This window comes from Opisthorchis viverrini (genome assembly GCF_000715545.1).
Source record: "Opisthorchis viverrini unplaced genomic scaffold opera_v5_703, whole genome shotgun sequence".
NCBI classification, from domain to species: domain Eukaryota; kingdom Metazoa; phylum Platyhelminthes; class Trematoda; order Opisthorchiida; family Opisthorchiidae; genus Opisthorchis; species Opisthorchis viverrini.
Window position 1 is genome coordinate 10565 of NW_008752375.1, and position 16687 is coordinate 27251.

At 42.3% G+C, this 16687-nt stretch overlaps 1 protein-coding gene across 1 annotated transcript in view; it reads left to right on the top strand.

Annotated features, from left to right (window-relative positions):
- Positions 1-16687, top strand: part of T265_12013 (hypothetical protein) — a gene marked incomplete at both ends in the record, with an annotated part of 69661 nt that overhangs the window by 8542 nt on the left and 44432 nt on the right. The window contains one exon of the mRNA XM_009178894.1: positions 14186-14349. Coding sequence (XP_009177158.1) covers positions 14186-14349 — 164 coding nt within the window. The remainder of the gene's footprint in view (positions 1-14185; positions 14350-16687) is intronic.

The following is a 16687-nucleotide window of genomic DNA, read 5'->3' on the forward strand; positions in this document are numbered from 1 at the left end:
CCAGTTCCTGTCAGTCTTCAATATATCATCTACTGCCCCACGTCTGTCTGCTCCTATTGACTACTGGCTACGAACTGCGTATAATCTAATAGTCGCAATCGTCCTGTGAGATCCTTAACCGTCCGGATCTTACCTTTATATAAACAAAAAACTTAGATAGACGCTAGGATTTATTGATAAATCTGGAGTTCAAATAACGGACAACGTATTCCGCGTTCCAGAAGAGAAGTTTCTGTCGCTGTTTCTGTGTAAGCTCACAAAGTTCTTCCGTCTTTTGCATGCTAAGTATATGCGCCCAACGTTGTGGAGCGTCGTGTACGTAGAGTCACTTTATAGGGCCTGGTATATGAAACCATCGCACGAATCTCAGCTTTGATGCGGTTTTTGTTAACGGCACCAAAGGAGCATATCTTTGGATGTTAAAGAGCTACGGAGTAAGGGTTGTTTTGTCGTTTGTTTATGCAACAAGGCCTGCATGCGTAGCGCAACCAAGATTATTTTGGGTCATCCGTAAACGCTATCCCGACAACATAGCTCGTGTAGCTGGTGTTGGCGAATCCACAACAAAGCAACGAGAGAACCAATGTTCGTTTCTACAACCAGATTTCAATGAAAAAATTTGTAATGTGTGATAGTTCGGTCATGCTCTGTAAAGCACCGTGTGAACCACCGTTTTGTCGGAGGAACTGTATATTTTTCGTGTTCACTTACAAGGAAGGTGGCCAAGCTTTTACCAGGCGAAGGGCTATGAAGGGATGGGCACTGTTGATACGACTCGTATTTCAGGATGGGATGTGCGTTCTTTTGTGTGTGATTGATTGGAGACGCTGCATTACTGGCTGCAAGTCAATGTTAGTGCTTTTCCTTTCGGGATCATACTACTAGTTGTTCAGATGCGTGTCTGGAAGGACACCCATGGCTGATTTTGGGGACTTGAACCTGGCTCTTTACTTATCAGGCCTTGCTGTTTCTTCACCAAATAGCTGCTGCTGTACCCACTGATGGTGGATATAGACATAATTAGGTTCATGGGAGCATTAACTTATATTCTGAACGTGAAGTGTTGGGTACCTCCATGCCATATTTGTTATTGGCAGTCGTTCGTAACTTATTGCGCAGATTTAGGTATTATCCTGTTTTTGAAGCTCACCGTGCACAAATGTGATACTGCCAGGTCTCCTGCCTTACGGTGAAACCGCGACGCACGGTTAATTTTGAAGCTTCATCTGTTGTTCTGAGAGAGTAAATGGAACGGAGTAATCAGATCTAGTATGGCAGTAAAGACTATGATTTTGCGTTGCTTTTGACCCCGCTGCCACTGAGTTGAGGTCATACTAATTGACATTTTTTGCGACTGCACTGTTTTTCATGTCTTCGTGGTCACCATAAACGCCTCCAACATACTAGACACTACCCAGGGCAAGTTCTTTGATGTGAATGATTTGTGTTTCCAGTTAGGTGGTTTTTTGAAGTTACGTCACCGCTGCCCCAGTGCCACAAACGTCTGGGCATACATGCACGATGCTCTAGCACCCTCCTCTGGATTGGCCTTCACAGACCCACGCCGACGGACAGTCGTGTGCAGTGAACCTGGGTACACACATACATTTTGCGGAATTCCAGACGCTTATCAGCTTGAACACCTCTTCATAATGCAGACTCCTGGGAATAATACCGGATCAGGGATGTGCAGTTGTAAACCGAGCAGCATGTCCAACTCGTGGTCCTTACTTACCACCAAGTGAGGAAAGTGCGACGTTCCGGCCCCACATTGCATGCGAAATAAATAGTGATATCCCACATCATTCGAGAGATGCATCCTGGACTCGCATATATTGCCTATTCTAGCAATGAGACCGAGGCTTGTCGTAGCGCGACGGCTTGCGTACCTCAGTAACCCTTTGAGTCGCAGCGGAGGACAATGCAAAATCTAGATTGTCTCCCTACCAGGCAGATAAGCACAGTCTTCTGGCCATGAAGATTTCCACTGGAGGGGTTATGTAAGATCCTTCCTTGAGCTTTGTACTACTTAGATGGCCCCACGCCTTGAAGTCAGTCCTTTGAATCAACGGCCTTATCTGAGGTCCACATCCGTCCTCCTGTTTAAGACTGGGTTCCGTAGCAGTAGCTCAGCCGACCATGAATATTACAGAAGAATATATTAGTATGCCACACCGGTCGTCGCGTAGCGACGTCATCCGTGCCAAGTTACTTGCTGAATTTAGCGAAGAGGATGGGCAAAAATCATTCAGCTGCTGACACCTTTCATCCTCTTCATTTTAATCTCTCAACTCTCATCCAGTTTTGCTTGATAAGTACTATTGTGTGGATAGATCAGTTAGACACTCAGTGAGTTGACACGCTGCATTAAGCCCATTTCTCCTTCACTTTCATCTTTTCCCCACAATAAGACCTAAATGAATTATCGTTGTTGAGGGGTGAGGTCGTGCTGTCTATGATGATAATGAAAGTAAACTTCTATCGCCTCTATCACTGATCCGCCATCGCTCTCCCATTTCTGTCGCAAAGTTTAGTAAGCAGACTCCTAGACACCCTGGTGAACAAGCTACCCTTGTCCTTTAGTTTCTCATTGATTGCAAACTTTTGAATCTATTTGAATCCACATATAGTTGTCTAGATTTTGGAACACTGTTTATCTATTCCTGACCGAGCTCCAAACATAAGAGTCCGTGCATCTGCTACGGCCGTTTGCACGGGTGTTGATGTATTTTTATGCTCACAGGATAAGACTTAGTTACTGCCAACGATAAAGCTAAACGGACAGTTTTGTGCTACCCGACTGTTTATGCCCGTGACAATTCGAGCTGGTCAAAATGCTGGAATCTAATTGTTTGTTTTGCCCGTTTATATTCCAGTGAACCGCAACTATGATTCGTTGAAAGGCAAATGGAGATGGCACCTCCTTTTTCACCACGACAGGCCTTTGTTTAGCCATGATTACAAGAGATTTTGTTACACAGATATTTCAGCGACAGTTTGTCAGGGGCATTTATTGTTGGTATTTTAGTCTGAAAAACAACGTGATGAAAATGGCGAATAACTGTTGCATGTTTTTTGTTGTCCAGCACTTGTGTTACCTGACTTCCCACTGCTCTCGAGTAGAGTTCAAGTTATTCTGAACACTACGGAGCGATGCGGTCAAGCCTTTGGCCGTTTTGAAGTACATAGTTTGAATCACATCGCCCTCTCGTCCATTTCAGAATTTTTCTTAGCCTCATGGTTAGCAATTTTTGTGCTGATACTTCAGTTCCCAAATAACAACATGGGGTCTCATCTAGAATAACGAGATGTTGTGAGGATGAAATTGTTGTGCACTCATCATCCGTGCTAGGCTTCGCACGTATAAGTTTCCAAATTTGGTAGTCCACGATCTTCAGTATTCAGAGAGGATGGAATTTCGGTGTTGCTGTAAGAGGCTCAACTAAAAGAAGACGTCGGCACTTTTTTCTGATACCCACTAGGGCAAGTGATGCATTTCTTGTAAGTACTTCTTATATAACTGATGACAAAATATAGTCCTGGAATGCCAGAAATAAAAAGGAAATGTCCCCAGATTTTAACTGCGACCTTGTATTCATAGCATCGGGTTTTAATTAGCGTCTCACTGAAACATAGTGACCATTGTGTGCCGACCGTTTACTTAATCTGCGGCCGGCGATCCTGGAACTCAACTGTAAATTCGAAACTTCCGCAGTTCTGATTTCTCATGACGCGCATCTTTCGTAATCAGTTTAAACTGCGGCCAGCTTCAGTGGAACGGATGCGCAGGATCATTTTCCAAGAAGCTCAGTAGGCTGACGCTATGTACATCTAGAACAGACCAACACACAGTTGGATCGCCCGCAAGGTATCATCAAGAAGTTGGCATCCTCTGGAAAAGAGGATTCAATCATTTTTCTGAAATTTAACTACAGGAGATACAGAAGATGAGCTGACGTTTTATAAAATGTGTAAACGCTGTAAGTCAAATAACCGCCAGTGGAACGCACAAAAACGAGACATCATGCCAGACCTCGCCCGGAAAAACACAAGGTCTGAATGAGTACAAGATGTATCGCCGAAGATATAAGCCTATTGCGTTTACGCGAAACTACCGAGAACGCAACGCGGCACAGTATTCTGCTCTAGTGACCTCATCAAACCAATCCTTGTCAAGGCGTAAATATCCGTGGCCTCTAACCATTTGGCGCTTCACGGTGGAGGACGTCTGTCAACTCTTGCACAAGAACAACCCGCTCTGTGCGTTGGGGCCAGAACAGGTTTATCAAATAATCCTGAAGAAAACATCATCCACTATAGCGAAGCATTTCTACCTGGTGTTTCTCTGTTACTTGAAGAAAGCAACCGTTCTTCAGCTTGGAAGGAAGCACCTGTCGCTCCGAGCTACAAAACTGGTGATCGACTATCACCAGGTTTCTACAAGCCAACATGCCTCACTAGCGTACTGTGTGAGATAATGCAACGCATTCCAAAGCGGACCCACTACCACAAGTTGATATTCCCAGTTCAACGTTGATTAGTCCAAAAAGGTTTTGCGTGGTTAACATGCTGTTATATATGTACAGCTTAGCCTAAGCTAAGTACGAGGGACCCATATCGGGTGCCATATTTTCTGACCTCTATTATTAGAATCCTATTTATGCGCATCCTTGCGCTGTCAAGCTTACTTCTCCGCGGGGAAAACTTAAAGGAAAGTGCTACACCAATTTTCGCTTGTATTTCAGGTGAACAGTGGGCGCTGAACGGCGAGAACAAAACCGAACCGGAAAACTTGGGCAAGGCCTCGATCCTGCATATCAGTCTCTGGATATCCGTGTAAAGAAATGAACCATCAAACCAAGATATAGGAATTCAAAGAATAGTCCGTAGGGAGTTCCCAACTATTCACGGAAGAGAGTTAGTTACCATGATTTCTACAGTGGCGCCCATGTTTGTATGATCAGGGAATCAGACACTTGTTGTAGTGTTACAGTTTGCACAGACGCAACAATAAAGATCCACTACCTGCCTAATACGCTCCTCAGTGGTTTCGATAACGAGGTACAAACCGTACTTGACAATATAAATGCACCCCATCTGAACAATGTATCGAAAAATGCCAATCCAGGCGTTGTCTCTTCCCATAGAAGGCGATCTACAGACTCCACAGACTTGGAGCTATTGCAGTCGTGTTCATAGTTGCTACTAGACGGCGAGAGTAATTAGCAACCGGAACACCGTGCTTTATAGCGACTCAATGGTATTTCACAGTCACATTCAATGACAACCCTGTTTTCAGAACCAGATAGGCATGAAGGTTTATTTGAATAATAGTTCAACCGAATTACACCAAAATATCGCGTCATGGATAAGCAGGTTTGAAGATCACTCTATCGCACTGGCTAGTCACGAACCCTAGCCCGCCTTCTGCCAAATACTCTCAGATGATTAAAACAAGCACTAGAATAAGCACCAGATATACCGCCCTTAAAATATACGGGGTTTTGAACAGTGTGCTAATTGAAAGGTCTTGGTAATTTCATGGCACCTCCAGTACCATAGTGCTAGGGCTACATCCCTACGAGCTCCATATCAAGTGATATGCTCACATAATAATAAGGTTTGACCATGGAAACGACGGACATAAAAGGACAGATTGCTTGCTTGACAGTTTTTTTTGGAAAGACGGCGATAGAAAGTGGAACAGCTCAAGCAAAACGAAAAGTAAAAAATTGCCTATGTGTACTATTCAATTACTTGAAGGTAAATCATAACAGCGCGGTTGCCACAAAAACGAGTCCGAGTCGGTGTTCACACTTTCCGCTTTCTTACAGGGCACTAATCTGACCACCTCAGAGTTTGAATAGCATAAAGGAGCAAAAAGTATGTTCGTTTATCTGCCTCTAGACTATTTCATGTGTATCAATATTTAACCCCACTATTAGCGGATGCTTTGCTGATTTCTTCAGTGGGATTCAAGAAAGTCATGGCAGACTTGACGTCGCTTTTAGGGGGAATAGAACAAGGTCTTCAGGGGTGTAAGGTGAACCGTAGAAAACTTTAGCAGAACCAAATTAACGAGAAAATTTTTTTCACTGTTGCGTCTTTAAGTTGGCTGAAATATCAATCCTCCGTAGGCCGGACACCCAGAGACATGTGGAAGATTCGTCTGCTACACAAGAAAACTGTTGCCAACTGTCCGGATTAAATGAGGCTTTTGGGCCAAAAACCAAGTAATTTAATGAGTGAATTAGAAAGCACACTGCGCGGTCGACTGTATTCGTCTGTGTGACTTGATCTGGTTAGCCGAATTTTATCGGAATCAATATTGCAATGGATCGCAGTGAGGCCTAGAGGTGATCAGCTCAGCATAGTTCGACTACAAAATTGAGTCGAGAGATATCAGAAAATGGAGCTTTTGCAAGTGACTTTAGAGGCGATACTCTGGAGCACATCAAGAAGTTGAAACAAGTTACCTCACTTGAAAGATGATAAATTCAACAATTTGTTACGGGGCCCATTAGCCGTACAACGCTCTTTGTTGCGAAACCTTTGCAAATGAAATAATACTTTTTGCGCCATAATGTTGCATTTTGTTGCATGTGTGCTTATGCCTAAAATCACCCTAATCTGCCTTCATATTTTTGAAGCTCACCGAATTTCGCTGTCCACTGAAGCCATCGTAGCTCTGGGTGGAGAAGTCTGGTGAAACACTTTCCTAGCATCGTTGAGACCCGGAGAGGTCTAGGTGGGGCTCTTACTCTGAATTCAATTGCCTGTCTTTTTCGTCCATCAGAAACATGCGATAGCTTTCAAAAATTCAATTCCATTGTGCGAATACTGAACGGCTTTTTATACTCAGACTTAACGAGCAAATTATCGTCTTCTGGATTACCTCCGGTTGAATCTCAAATTAATGCATTCGGTCAACAGTGAGTTCACATAAACGAATGGATACGTCTGTAAGGGAACGAAAACCTGACCAAAGCGAAATTCATGGGGATCGGCCGATATAAGGGAAGCAGTGACAGTTGGAAAACGGATTGCGTTTGCGGCCGATATAGGGAAGCAGAGTGACAGTTGGAAAACGGATTGCGTTTGTCAGACTGAAGTAAATGTTAATTTTCCTGCTATGCCGTAGGGAAATTGACAAAGCATAATGTACGAATACAGAGCGTAAATAGGCAGGGACACTGGAATTGTGTCCGATGCGCAAAACTTTGTCGGAAATAAAGTTGTTGTCAGAAACTTTATAGTGTTTGATTTTATCTATTCTGCAGCGTATTCACTCGGGTGGAATAAGTGTATTTGGCTCTGGGGTTGTCCCAAGACGAAGTAGCGTCTTTGCAAGGGTGTTTCTGCTACTCTAGTAAATATTTGCTCGTAGCGAGACGGTATCCATCCGTGATGCTTTTCGTCTTATTCTTTGATGTTTGCAAACACTCTTGGTGCTCAAAAAGCCGACTGAGGTGTAGGTGTGCCGCTTCACATATAATCGTTTTTTGGACTGCGTGTGCTGCTAGGGGTGGTCACCTCCCGTCCTGTACCAGAATTGATGCCACAGAACCCAGAAAAATCGCTCATTTTCTCTTTGAACCCCGTTCATCAACCCTTCTGGCTCGGTCTCTTTTAGCTAGCAGCAAGTTATTTGCCAAGAGATCAAGAGTTTGTGAACCAGTGTTGAGGGAAAATTAGGCTGGTGTTGATTTTTGTGAGTGAGGGAGGTTTTTGATTCATTTATCTATGAAATTTTGTAGCCCCGCAATGGGACTCAGCAGCAGGTAGCCAACGTCCCGTTGTAGAACGATTCTGTAAATGTCTCCTTTCGTGCTTGAGTTACCAAATTTGTCGAGATTGACCTGTTAAACAATGCTGAATCTGACTATAGCAATACTGGATTTGGATGACGGATCACTAGAGAGTGCATGTATTCTTGCCTTGAAACCTGTTATTTACCTATTCATGGGTGAGGGATGGGCCTCTTCGAAACAGCTAACTTCGTATTCGCACTCTCTTCCACCATTCTATCTAGCACTGTTTCTCCAGGTCCAAGAAAGATTTCGGCACATGCCTAGCCCAATGTGAATCCATATTTACTTTTTGCCATTGGTCATCAATGAGTAAATGGAGTCTACTGGAAGTTTTGATATAAGAAACCATTTTATTTGGTTCGGCGTTTGCCCGGTCAATTAATATGCAAATCATATTTTTGAAGATACATTTGTCCCGCACTTCCTCATCTCTGGCCAGATTTTGAAATCTCTAATTATCTTTGTGCATAAAAGCCAAGCTCTCTGTTGCGCACGTGATCTGCAAACAAACCGACTATCTAACTATGGTTTTTCTTCGATTTATGGCCCGGATTCTTTCTTTGGGACATGCAGTTAATTATTTCAGCCAACGGTGAACTTGTATTGATTTCGCGTCCTCGTCAACGAAATAAGGGGGTAACTTACGCGTCTTGACATCCCATAACGGTTCTTAGGAGTTGGTGCACCACACATTTATTGCACACTTTTCGTTCAGTGCATTTTGTCAAAGTTAGTGAGTACTCACTCATTCTTAAGAAATTATTCAGATTAGTTTCAACGGGGTTCTATTCTGGTTCTCTTCCGGTCTTACCGAAAACACTATTGATATTCTACCAACGAGGTATTTTCAAAAACCTGTTGAAGTATTTGATTTTAATTCGTTAAGGTGTGGAAAAGAAACCCTAAATGCAATGAATCTTGGCCATTTTTGGGCATCTTCTACTTGACATTTGGTGCACTGAAGTCAACCAGGAGCAAGTGTTTTTGCATTATTTTTGCTTCTGTTGTTTTCACCAGCATAAGACCCTTAAATTACTGATTCGGAATGCCTCGGTGATAAAACTTTCGGTACCTAACAGCCTATTCTGTACCAGCCAGAAATAATTGACTTTCACGTCGGTCTCACTGTTTTCTTCTCCGGCTTTCAGTGCATTAACTGCATCTCACGGATATTACCCGTCCTCTCACATCAAACCAGGTCTCACAAAGCGTGCGGTTTACCTTAGTGTGAGCCACTGTACTTGTCCGAGGCTTCCAACTAAGACCACTTGAGGGCTAGCTATACTCTCCTGACTGTCTTCAGCGTCACCGAGAAACTTCCACATCATGGTGATGTGGCAGTGGCTTCTACCGAGAAGGATTTTGCTGTCTGAAAGTCATCACGCACTGATATCTGAGAGGGTCTGTTACTGCTAATGTATTAGTGGGTTCCCGGTATTGGAGATGGATTCTGACCATTGCTGCTGTTTCTCTTGTTATTTTGACGCTAACAATGGTGCTCGCTCTGCTTGTTTCAGCCTGCCATCCTCTGTCTGAGCTTTAGTGTTTCTAAATTATTCATAGTGCTGCTCGCCGTCATTTACCCATCAGTTTCTCTGGAGCCTGGTTCAGCTCTTTTGAGCCTTCGACATTTGAGGCCCCACACCACCCTGTAATTAGTCTGCTGTGACAATCAGTTGGCTTTTCCCACTGTCTTTGTTCCCTCTAATCCCGTAAGTACTACCAAGATTTCTTTGATTCTTATCCCGCTGCGTGCCCAGTCCGATATACGCATTGGAATAGTATGCCAATTACCCTTATCTACCTCAGATGCAGTATACGGTGTAGCTTCATTCATCCAAGCAGTATCTAAATCGTAAGGGAACAACTCACCGTTTTCCGCCATTCATTGGACTGACGATTTAGAGTACTCTACAATGCACACACGAATTTCTGCAACCTAACGCGTGTGATCTTCAGCGAGTCTTTTTAATCGGTTCTTAAATTTTCTATTGTTTTTGCCTATTGCTGTGCAGATACTACTCAGTTTCAACATTCACAGAGAAATTCCAATGTACATCCGCTGAATGTCAGCCTTACTGATAAAATAAAGCCCGAAAACAAACTACTTACTCAACCACAAGACTAAACTCAGGAGTGAGCAATTTAGTTCAAAATTCATTGTTGCTTATTACCCATACCACTGAGCGTTTAAGTCATTATTGAATGTTGCAATATAAGTTACTGGGAACGGCCAGATTGCTAGAGTGGCGAATGTACAGTGGCTAGTACAACACAAGTTTGCCTTTGCGCACCACCTACCTATAACAATAATTCGAGTTCCTCATAAACGCCATTTAGGCAACCAATTGTTCCGTTGCTAAATTGAGACTAAGTGGCACTGTCCTGCTTACGAAGAACAAGGTTCTTCTAACCGGTAGTTTTTTTAGTTTAGACTAGAAGGACAAACCTTCCGCCTCCTAGCCGCAACAGGTCTAGAAAGAAGTTCAGAATATCACTCAGACTATCATTTCATAAATAAAAGGACAGTGAGCAGATCATAATGGTTTTGCAAACGCATGATACAATATTACAGTAGATAGTCAAGGGCGTCACCAACAACAACCTCAGTAGCAATAAATTGGAAACAGAACATCCCTGAAGATGTGATGTTTAATAAGTGTAATTTTGAAAATTTCGTATCATGGAAAACGCCAGCTCAATATTTCGTGGTGGTAAGTTACCTTGTCGTAGACCCAACTATTTGTGCACAGAATAGAGGCAGCCTAATGAGCATTTTAGTAGAAAAGCAAAATTGAAAAGCATATGTTTCAAAAACTGAGACCTTGGGCGGAGATTCTACATAAAATATTACTGTTCTACACAGGCGCTCACACAGGCATCAGAAAGATCAAATGCGACAATATCAAATTACTTAACAAAGGTTTATACAAATGCACAGAATAATAAATTTGTCTGGTTTGGCGACCACAAATCAACTACGTAGTTCACGCTTAAAGTATTAACATTAATAAAATATTAAAAGTATTGAAGTATTATTACATTTGCGAAATTGCAACTGACCATCTTTGTTGAACTGGTTAGCTCTGTGTTTTTTGCGTTGTAGCGAATAAGTGACTTACTGAGCAGGTTTTGAATCCTTCATATTACAAACAGCAGTTGCGGCGTCATGCTTAACACCTATATGGCATGCTGTAGATCTAGTGGTTATATCGGCCGGTCTTTTGTCAGGATTTGCAAAGGACGACGTCGCTCCGTATTAAGATATAGTGGATCCACTTTTCATACTATTATATCTAAGACAGCCTTTTTAATAAGCTTATATTAGGGGCCTTGGATGCAACAGAGTATTTTTTAGTGAAGCTAAACGTGCTGGGATGAATACGTCCTCACTCATCGACTGAATGTCAAAATGGTGACTCCGCCGAACCTATGTTTGTCCGTTTGCACGCCGTACCACTTGGTTGAACTACCTGTAATTTTTCATCTACAGTGAAACCATGGAAAAGAAATCAAAAGCTGAATCATGAATCTAATGTGGAATCGTTTTGGCACTGATGCTATCAAAACGGCTGAGATACACTCATTTTTTTCCTGTATTACTTTTAGTATATTATTTCATCAGTATAATCGGAACTTAGTCAGTTCGCCTTGACAAAATCCAAGGTAAGCTGGTAAAGTTTGCAGCTTCACAATGAACAACGATGTATAAAATAGGCAACAAGGTCAGCCAGCTTTGTTCATGATAATCACATTAAGGCGCCTATATACATCTGTTGCGTGTTCGTATGGACGCTGTGAGAACCTCATTGCATATGATGGCGTAAAATAAAGTGGTTGTGTCTACCTCGTTTTAGAGAACATTACCTGCTCTGGAGAAATGACCCTCTAGAGGAATTACACCCACAGATCTCTCTGATGAAGGCCATCAAAATCTACGACGCAGACGGAAAGGAATGATTTTCCAACCCCTGGAGATCAGTAGAATGGAGAAATCGCATTGATTGCATGTGTTATGAACAACAATAATGAATTTACACTCTCAGTCATCACTAAAATAGAGTCGCATTTCGTGCAGCCAGTCGGAGACCACTTGGTCTTGTAGAATGCATCTCTAATTGTTTCAAACAATTGAATACGCTGGTGAAAGTTGCGCAAGTAAATTCCATTGGCATTTTCAACAGGTCTGGATATGGACGGCATTTTTAGTCGTAAGCCTTGTTTCGGAACAGATTTAAAAACATAGCTTTCACGTAGGCTATAGGTCGTGGAAAAATCATGTATATATTAATTTATAGCTCTTCAATTACAAGTAAAGCGGTACATTCCAGAAATAACTTATTTCATCATTTGGTGTTTCAAGCACTGGTTCCATCATATTTTCAGTTGGGCGTCAACAGACACATGTTTTCTGCTGTTCATCCGGTAGTAAATGCGGATGGGGGGGGGCAGAAAGCCTATGATAAATCTCCTTGGGATTTGGTTACAGTCCCGACTTGGTGCATTATTCCACTAGTCTTCAGTCAATTTACATTTGAGCCTCTTGGTCGTAGGTGCCGTGAAGACATTGACTGAAAAGTTATGTTATTGATTCGCTGTCCTAAAGTCAATGTAATAATTCCGATGCATGCTGATAATTACGAAAGCAAAACGGCAGTTACAAAACGTATGTGATAGTTGTACGTTAAAAAGTAAACAAAAACGATCACAGATGAACGTATAATACACCAATCGCGCGTGCGATGAGAAAATAAAGGACGGACAGATAATGAACTGGTGAGACTCAGAGCCTGGCAAGCAAAGTTCATAGTCAGTGTTCAATGTCTATAGTACTGCATTCAATGGAATCTAGTCCGGAGCTTTCCAAATTACTCGTAAATAAAAACATGGTTCGTTATCTGGCGTAACTAGCAGCTCGACCATTCAGGTGGCAGTAGTCAACAGCTTGGAGCTGAACTGGATGAAAATGGGTGATCCTGAAGTTGCGAGCAGTGTCAAATTCGAAATGCCAAAGCAAGTGTGTGAGCATGTGCATATGCGACTGTCCGCGCTCTTGTCCGGGGAAGTGTCGCCTCCCGAATCCATAGAAGTTTCATATGGTTTGCCACGTCAATTCTTGGGTTGCTCTCATGTAATTTGCCAACCTACCTTAACATTGTGTGTACTATGGCTTGTTAGATTACGTCAATTCGTTGCTCTCATGTAATTTGCCAACCTACCTTAACATTGTGTGTACTATGGCTTGTTAGATTCTGGTGGACTAGGATCTACTGTCATAACACAGGGGTCATTTTAGATGTCGCTGTTTATGGGCAATAGCTCCAGTTAATAGTACAGGTAGTTACACAACTCGATTTATTGATACAGCGGTGAATGGCTTGGTCATAAGCAATATGAACCATAGTTGTGCACGGATCTTTCCTCGGAAATGGAGAAGCGGTGACGCACAAACATCATTCTGTTATCCTGCACGTACCGAGAATTGAATATTTGTTTAGCTGAGCGGACATTGTATGCAGCTCTGTTTAGTCTGAAACATCAGAAACTTCAAACCTAAGATTTAGATAATCATATTTTGTTATGCAACCCAAAGAAGGAAGGAATATCTTGCTTTAGGTAAGCTGTGATAACTATCGTAGAGTTGAATATCTGATGGATAACTGGAGAGTTGCTTGATTCTAAACTGATCTTTGGGATAGTCTGATGTGCTCATCATAATTTGTTGATGATTGTGGCCAGTCGATGACTTACTTGAAGTCAAGGATATAACTCTTCCAAGATTTCATTTTTTGTACGTCCTCAAATTGCATGCATTGTGGGGACAATTAGGGGTTCATTTGTGGCAAACTCGCACAATTGACTTTGCTTAGCTTCGAATTTCCGACTTCCGGAGTTTAAGGTAATCATCACCATCAACGTGCACAGCACGACATCAGTTTTCAACACTGACGCTTCACTGCCATACAACTACGATTTATTTGGAAGCCCTATTGTGAAGAAAAAAATAAAGTTGGATAGAGAAGGGACATGGTGCTAGTATACTACAATCAGTCCAAAGTGCCTACACCTCCAGACACTCATTCTAGCAATTTGGTAGAAAGTGACAACAATAACACCACTGATATAGATTAGAAACCATTTCTTGCAGCATTCCCAACCAAATGCAAGAGGGATTACGCGACCCGACCCTGGATCAGAGGAGTTATGAACGACAAATAATGATTTTAGTTGTAGGTCACAGAAATTTCGGAATCCACTCTCACATCGCCTTGTTTCAACAGCCATCCTCTTGTACTGGTACAATTATTCTGATGTGTCGACACCAAAGAGAGGAAGCACTGGACTCGAGCTTCGCTCTTATTAGAGCTCTTCAGTAGTGCGTATCCAATGGCCATGCCGGGATTTGAACTTCGGACGCCTGACAAGCGAGTCGAGCGTGTTATCACCACTCCATCAGCGCATGTTGGATGCATCCGAATTTTGAAATATGAAGAGATCAGTGCGCTCACATCTGAGCGACGTGACTGGTTTGCCGACAGTGATTTTCGTTTTGTCTTGAGGTATAATTTCCAAACACAATTAGATTGAAAAGTGAAAAGTATTATGACCCAACAAAATGTTAGAGCGTGAGAAACGGTGGCTATTCCTTTTTTTTACATGTTAGTTGCCTTCGCTCAAAAGTTTGAAGCCAACTAGTTTTTTTGTCGGATATCGGATATATAGCGTCCCTGCTCTGCATTGGTTCATATGGTCCCTGAGGTGGTATGTGTTTAAACCTCCAGTACCGGCTCAAATTTTGCACACTTAGTTGTGTTTCAAGGTTACGTTCAACTGATTAGGCAGACCATTTTTGATGCGGTGCGTTTGAGTCAAATCAGTAAGTCACAAAGGTCTGTTAGGATATCGATCGAATGATTCACACTTTCTGATTTCCTGAAGAATTTCAAAAATGTACTCATGAAAAATGCTCATGATAAAAGTGTTTACTTCATTTAGTGATAAAAAGAGTAATACGGTAACACATATAGACAAAACATAGCATTCAAAAGAGTTGATAATAGGTAAATTATGATACCAAACATATCAATTAAGCCAGCTGTGCGGAGGCAAATAAACCCTGAGCTTGCTTGAAATAGGCCTGAAATATTCAACCAGATTCGCTTGAATCGCGGGACTTCTATAAAACTTGGTGAATGGCGCCCGGGTTCGGTCATCGTACGCGGGTGTGTAGTAACATAGTTTTCACATTGGAGGGGAGTTGTATAAGTTTGTCGAAGTGGTCTCGCTGATCGTCGTTCCAGAACTGTTTTTTGAGAATGCGGATGCCGGACAGATTGGCTCCCTTTCAGCGTGTTCTTGTGATGGCTGCATAAATTTGAGTTTTGATCAAGACAGACAGCGCCTGGATATAGCAAATTAGAAAAGTCATCCCTGCTTTGAATCCCTCGTATAGTTGAATTTTCCAAAGAAACATCTGACAAGAAATGGTTTCTACATTCTTTTTTGACATAAGAATTTTCTCCGGTTTGCCTGTAAGATGTCCGTGGACCACGGGTCTTGTTGTTTAACACGGCCACTATAGTAGCAATGCATAAGAGTCCAAGTTGATCCAAAAGAAAAATCCCTGAAAACAGAGAGCAAACTTCTAGACAACGGTGACAAAACCTACAAATTTATAATGAATACGTGGTATGCGTCAATCGCATTGTTTTCTTGCGCATGGTGCAATGGTAACAGTATTTACATGCTAATGCCATAGAAAGTAAGTAGCAGCAAAGTCAAAGGGAGGATAATACACGACAGAAAATTCTTCTTAACCGTTGGCCATCATTGTCGAAAGTCACTCAGAGCAAATGAATGAATCTCATGAGTTTGTGGGGATGTGGGTTTTTATGTATATATATACATATATATATTTAAGTGTAAGCATATATATGCACGTATATATTCCCGAGCTTTTTGACAGCAATGGATTCTCGCGCAGTTCGCAAAAAGAGAGGTACTAAAGTGAATACATAGCCACCTATCATGGTTCATTCTGTTAAAGTTTTAGGTTTTAAACGCTGATAAACTGCGAATTTTGGTAAAGGCAGAACTTCAAAGAGAGCAGTTTAAAAATGGATACATAGTAATCAGTCAGTGACTGCCGCCAGACTGAGTGCTGTTGGATCTTCACACCATCCCGGTACGTGTCCGCCAACTCCGCCATGCAAGCGTTATAAACCCAACAGGGCACGAGTTGTAAGAAGCTTCAGTGGCTGACATACCGTCACATCTTAATTGGGCTGCTCTATTTGTCGTTTTATTGTGGGTTCACAAATGACGTTGGTCGACGTCTTAAGCTTCGATTCATTTGAATTGTCGTTGTTCCAGATGAGGGGTTCCTTTTGCCTGGTTGCTTTTATTAGTACCATATGGTCACGTGTAAAGGTGACCTCCATCCTCTTTTCCTCGTACACAATACTAGGCATTCTTATGCTTAATATGACTGTAAAGCACCTGGATTTGGCACTGTTGCATTGCAGTTTACCTTGATGATGATGATACTGGTAGTATTTGCTGGTGGCTGATCGGATGGCAGTTGATCTGTTCGCCGAGCTTGGCAATTGGCTTGCAAGCTTTTCGTCCCCAGACGAGGAGACATCGTCAGTGCGCATTCAACTGCACACCCGAGCTACCTATATTTCGACAAATTGACAACGGCAGTATTTCTTTATCACCACCAAATCACTGCAATCATCAGGTCTCTATTTGAGTAGTATTTACAGTTCGCACAAAGAATAAAGTTCCAAATCCGAAGCACAGGGCTTTTTGTGCGAAAATTTTCACTGCCGCCGTCAGCCTTATCATGGTATTCGGAGAGATCCGCAATCGCT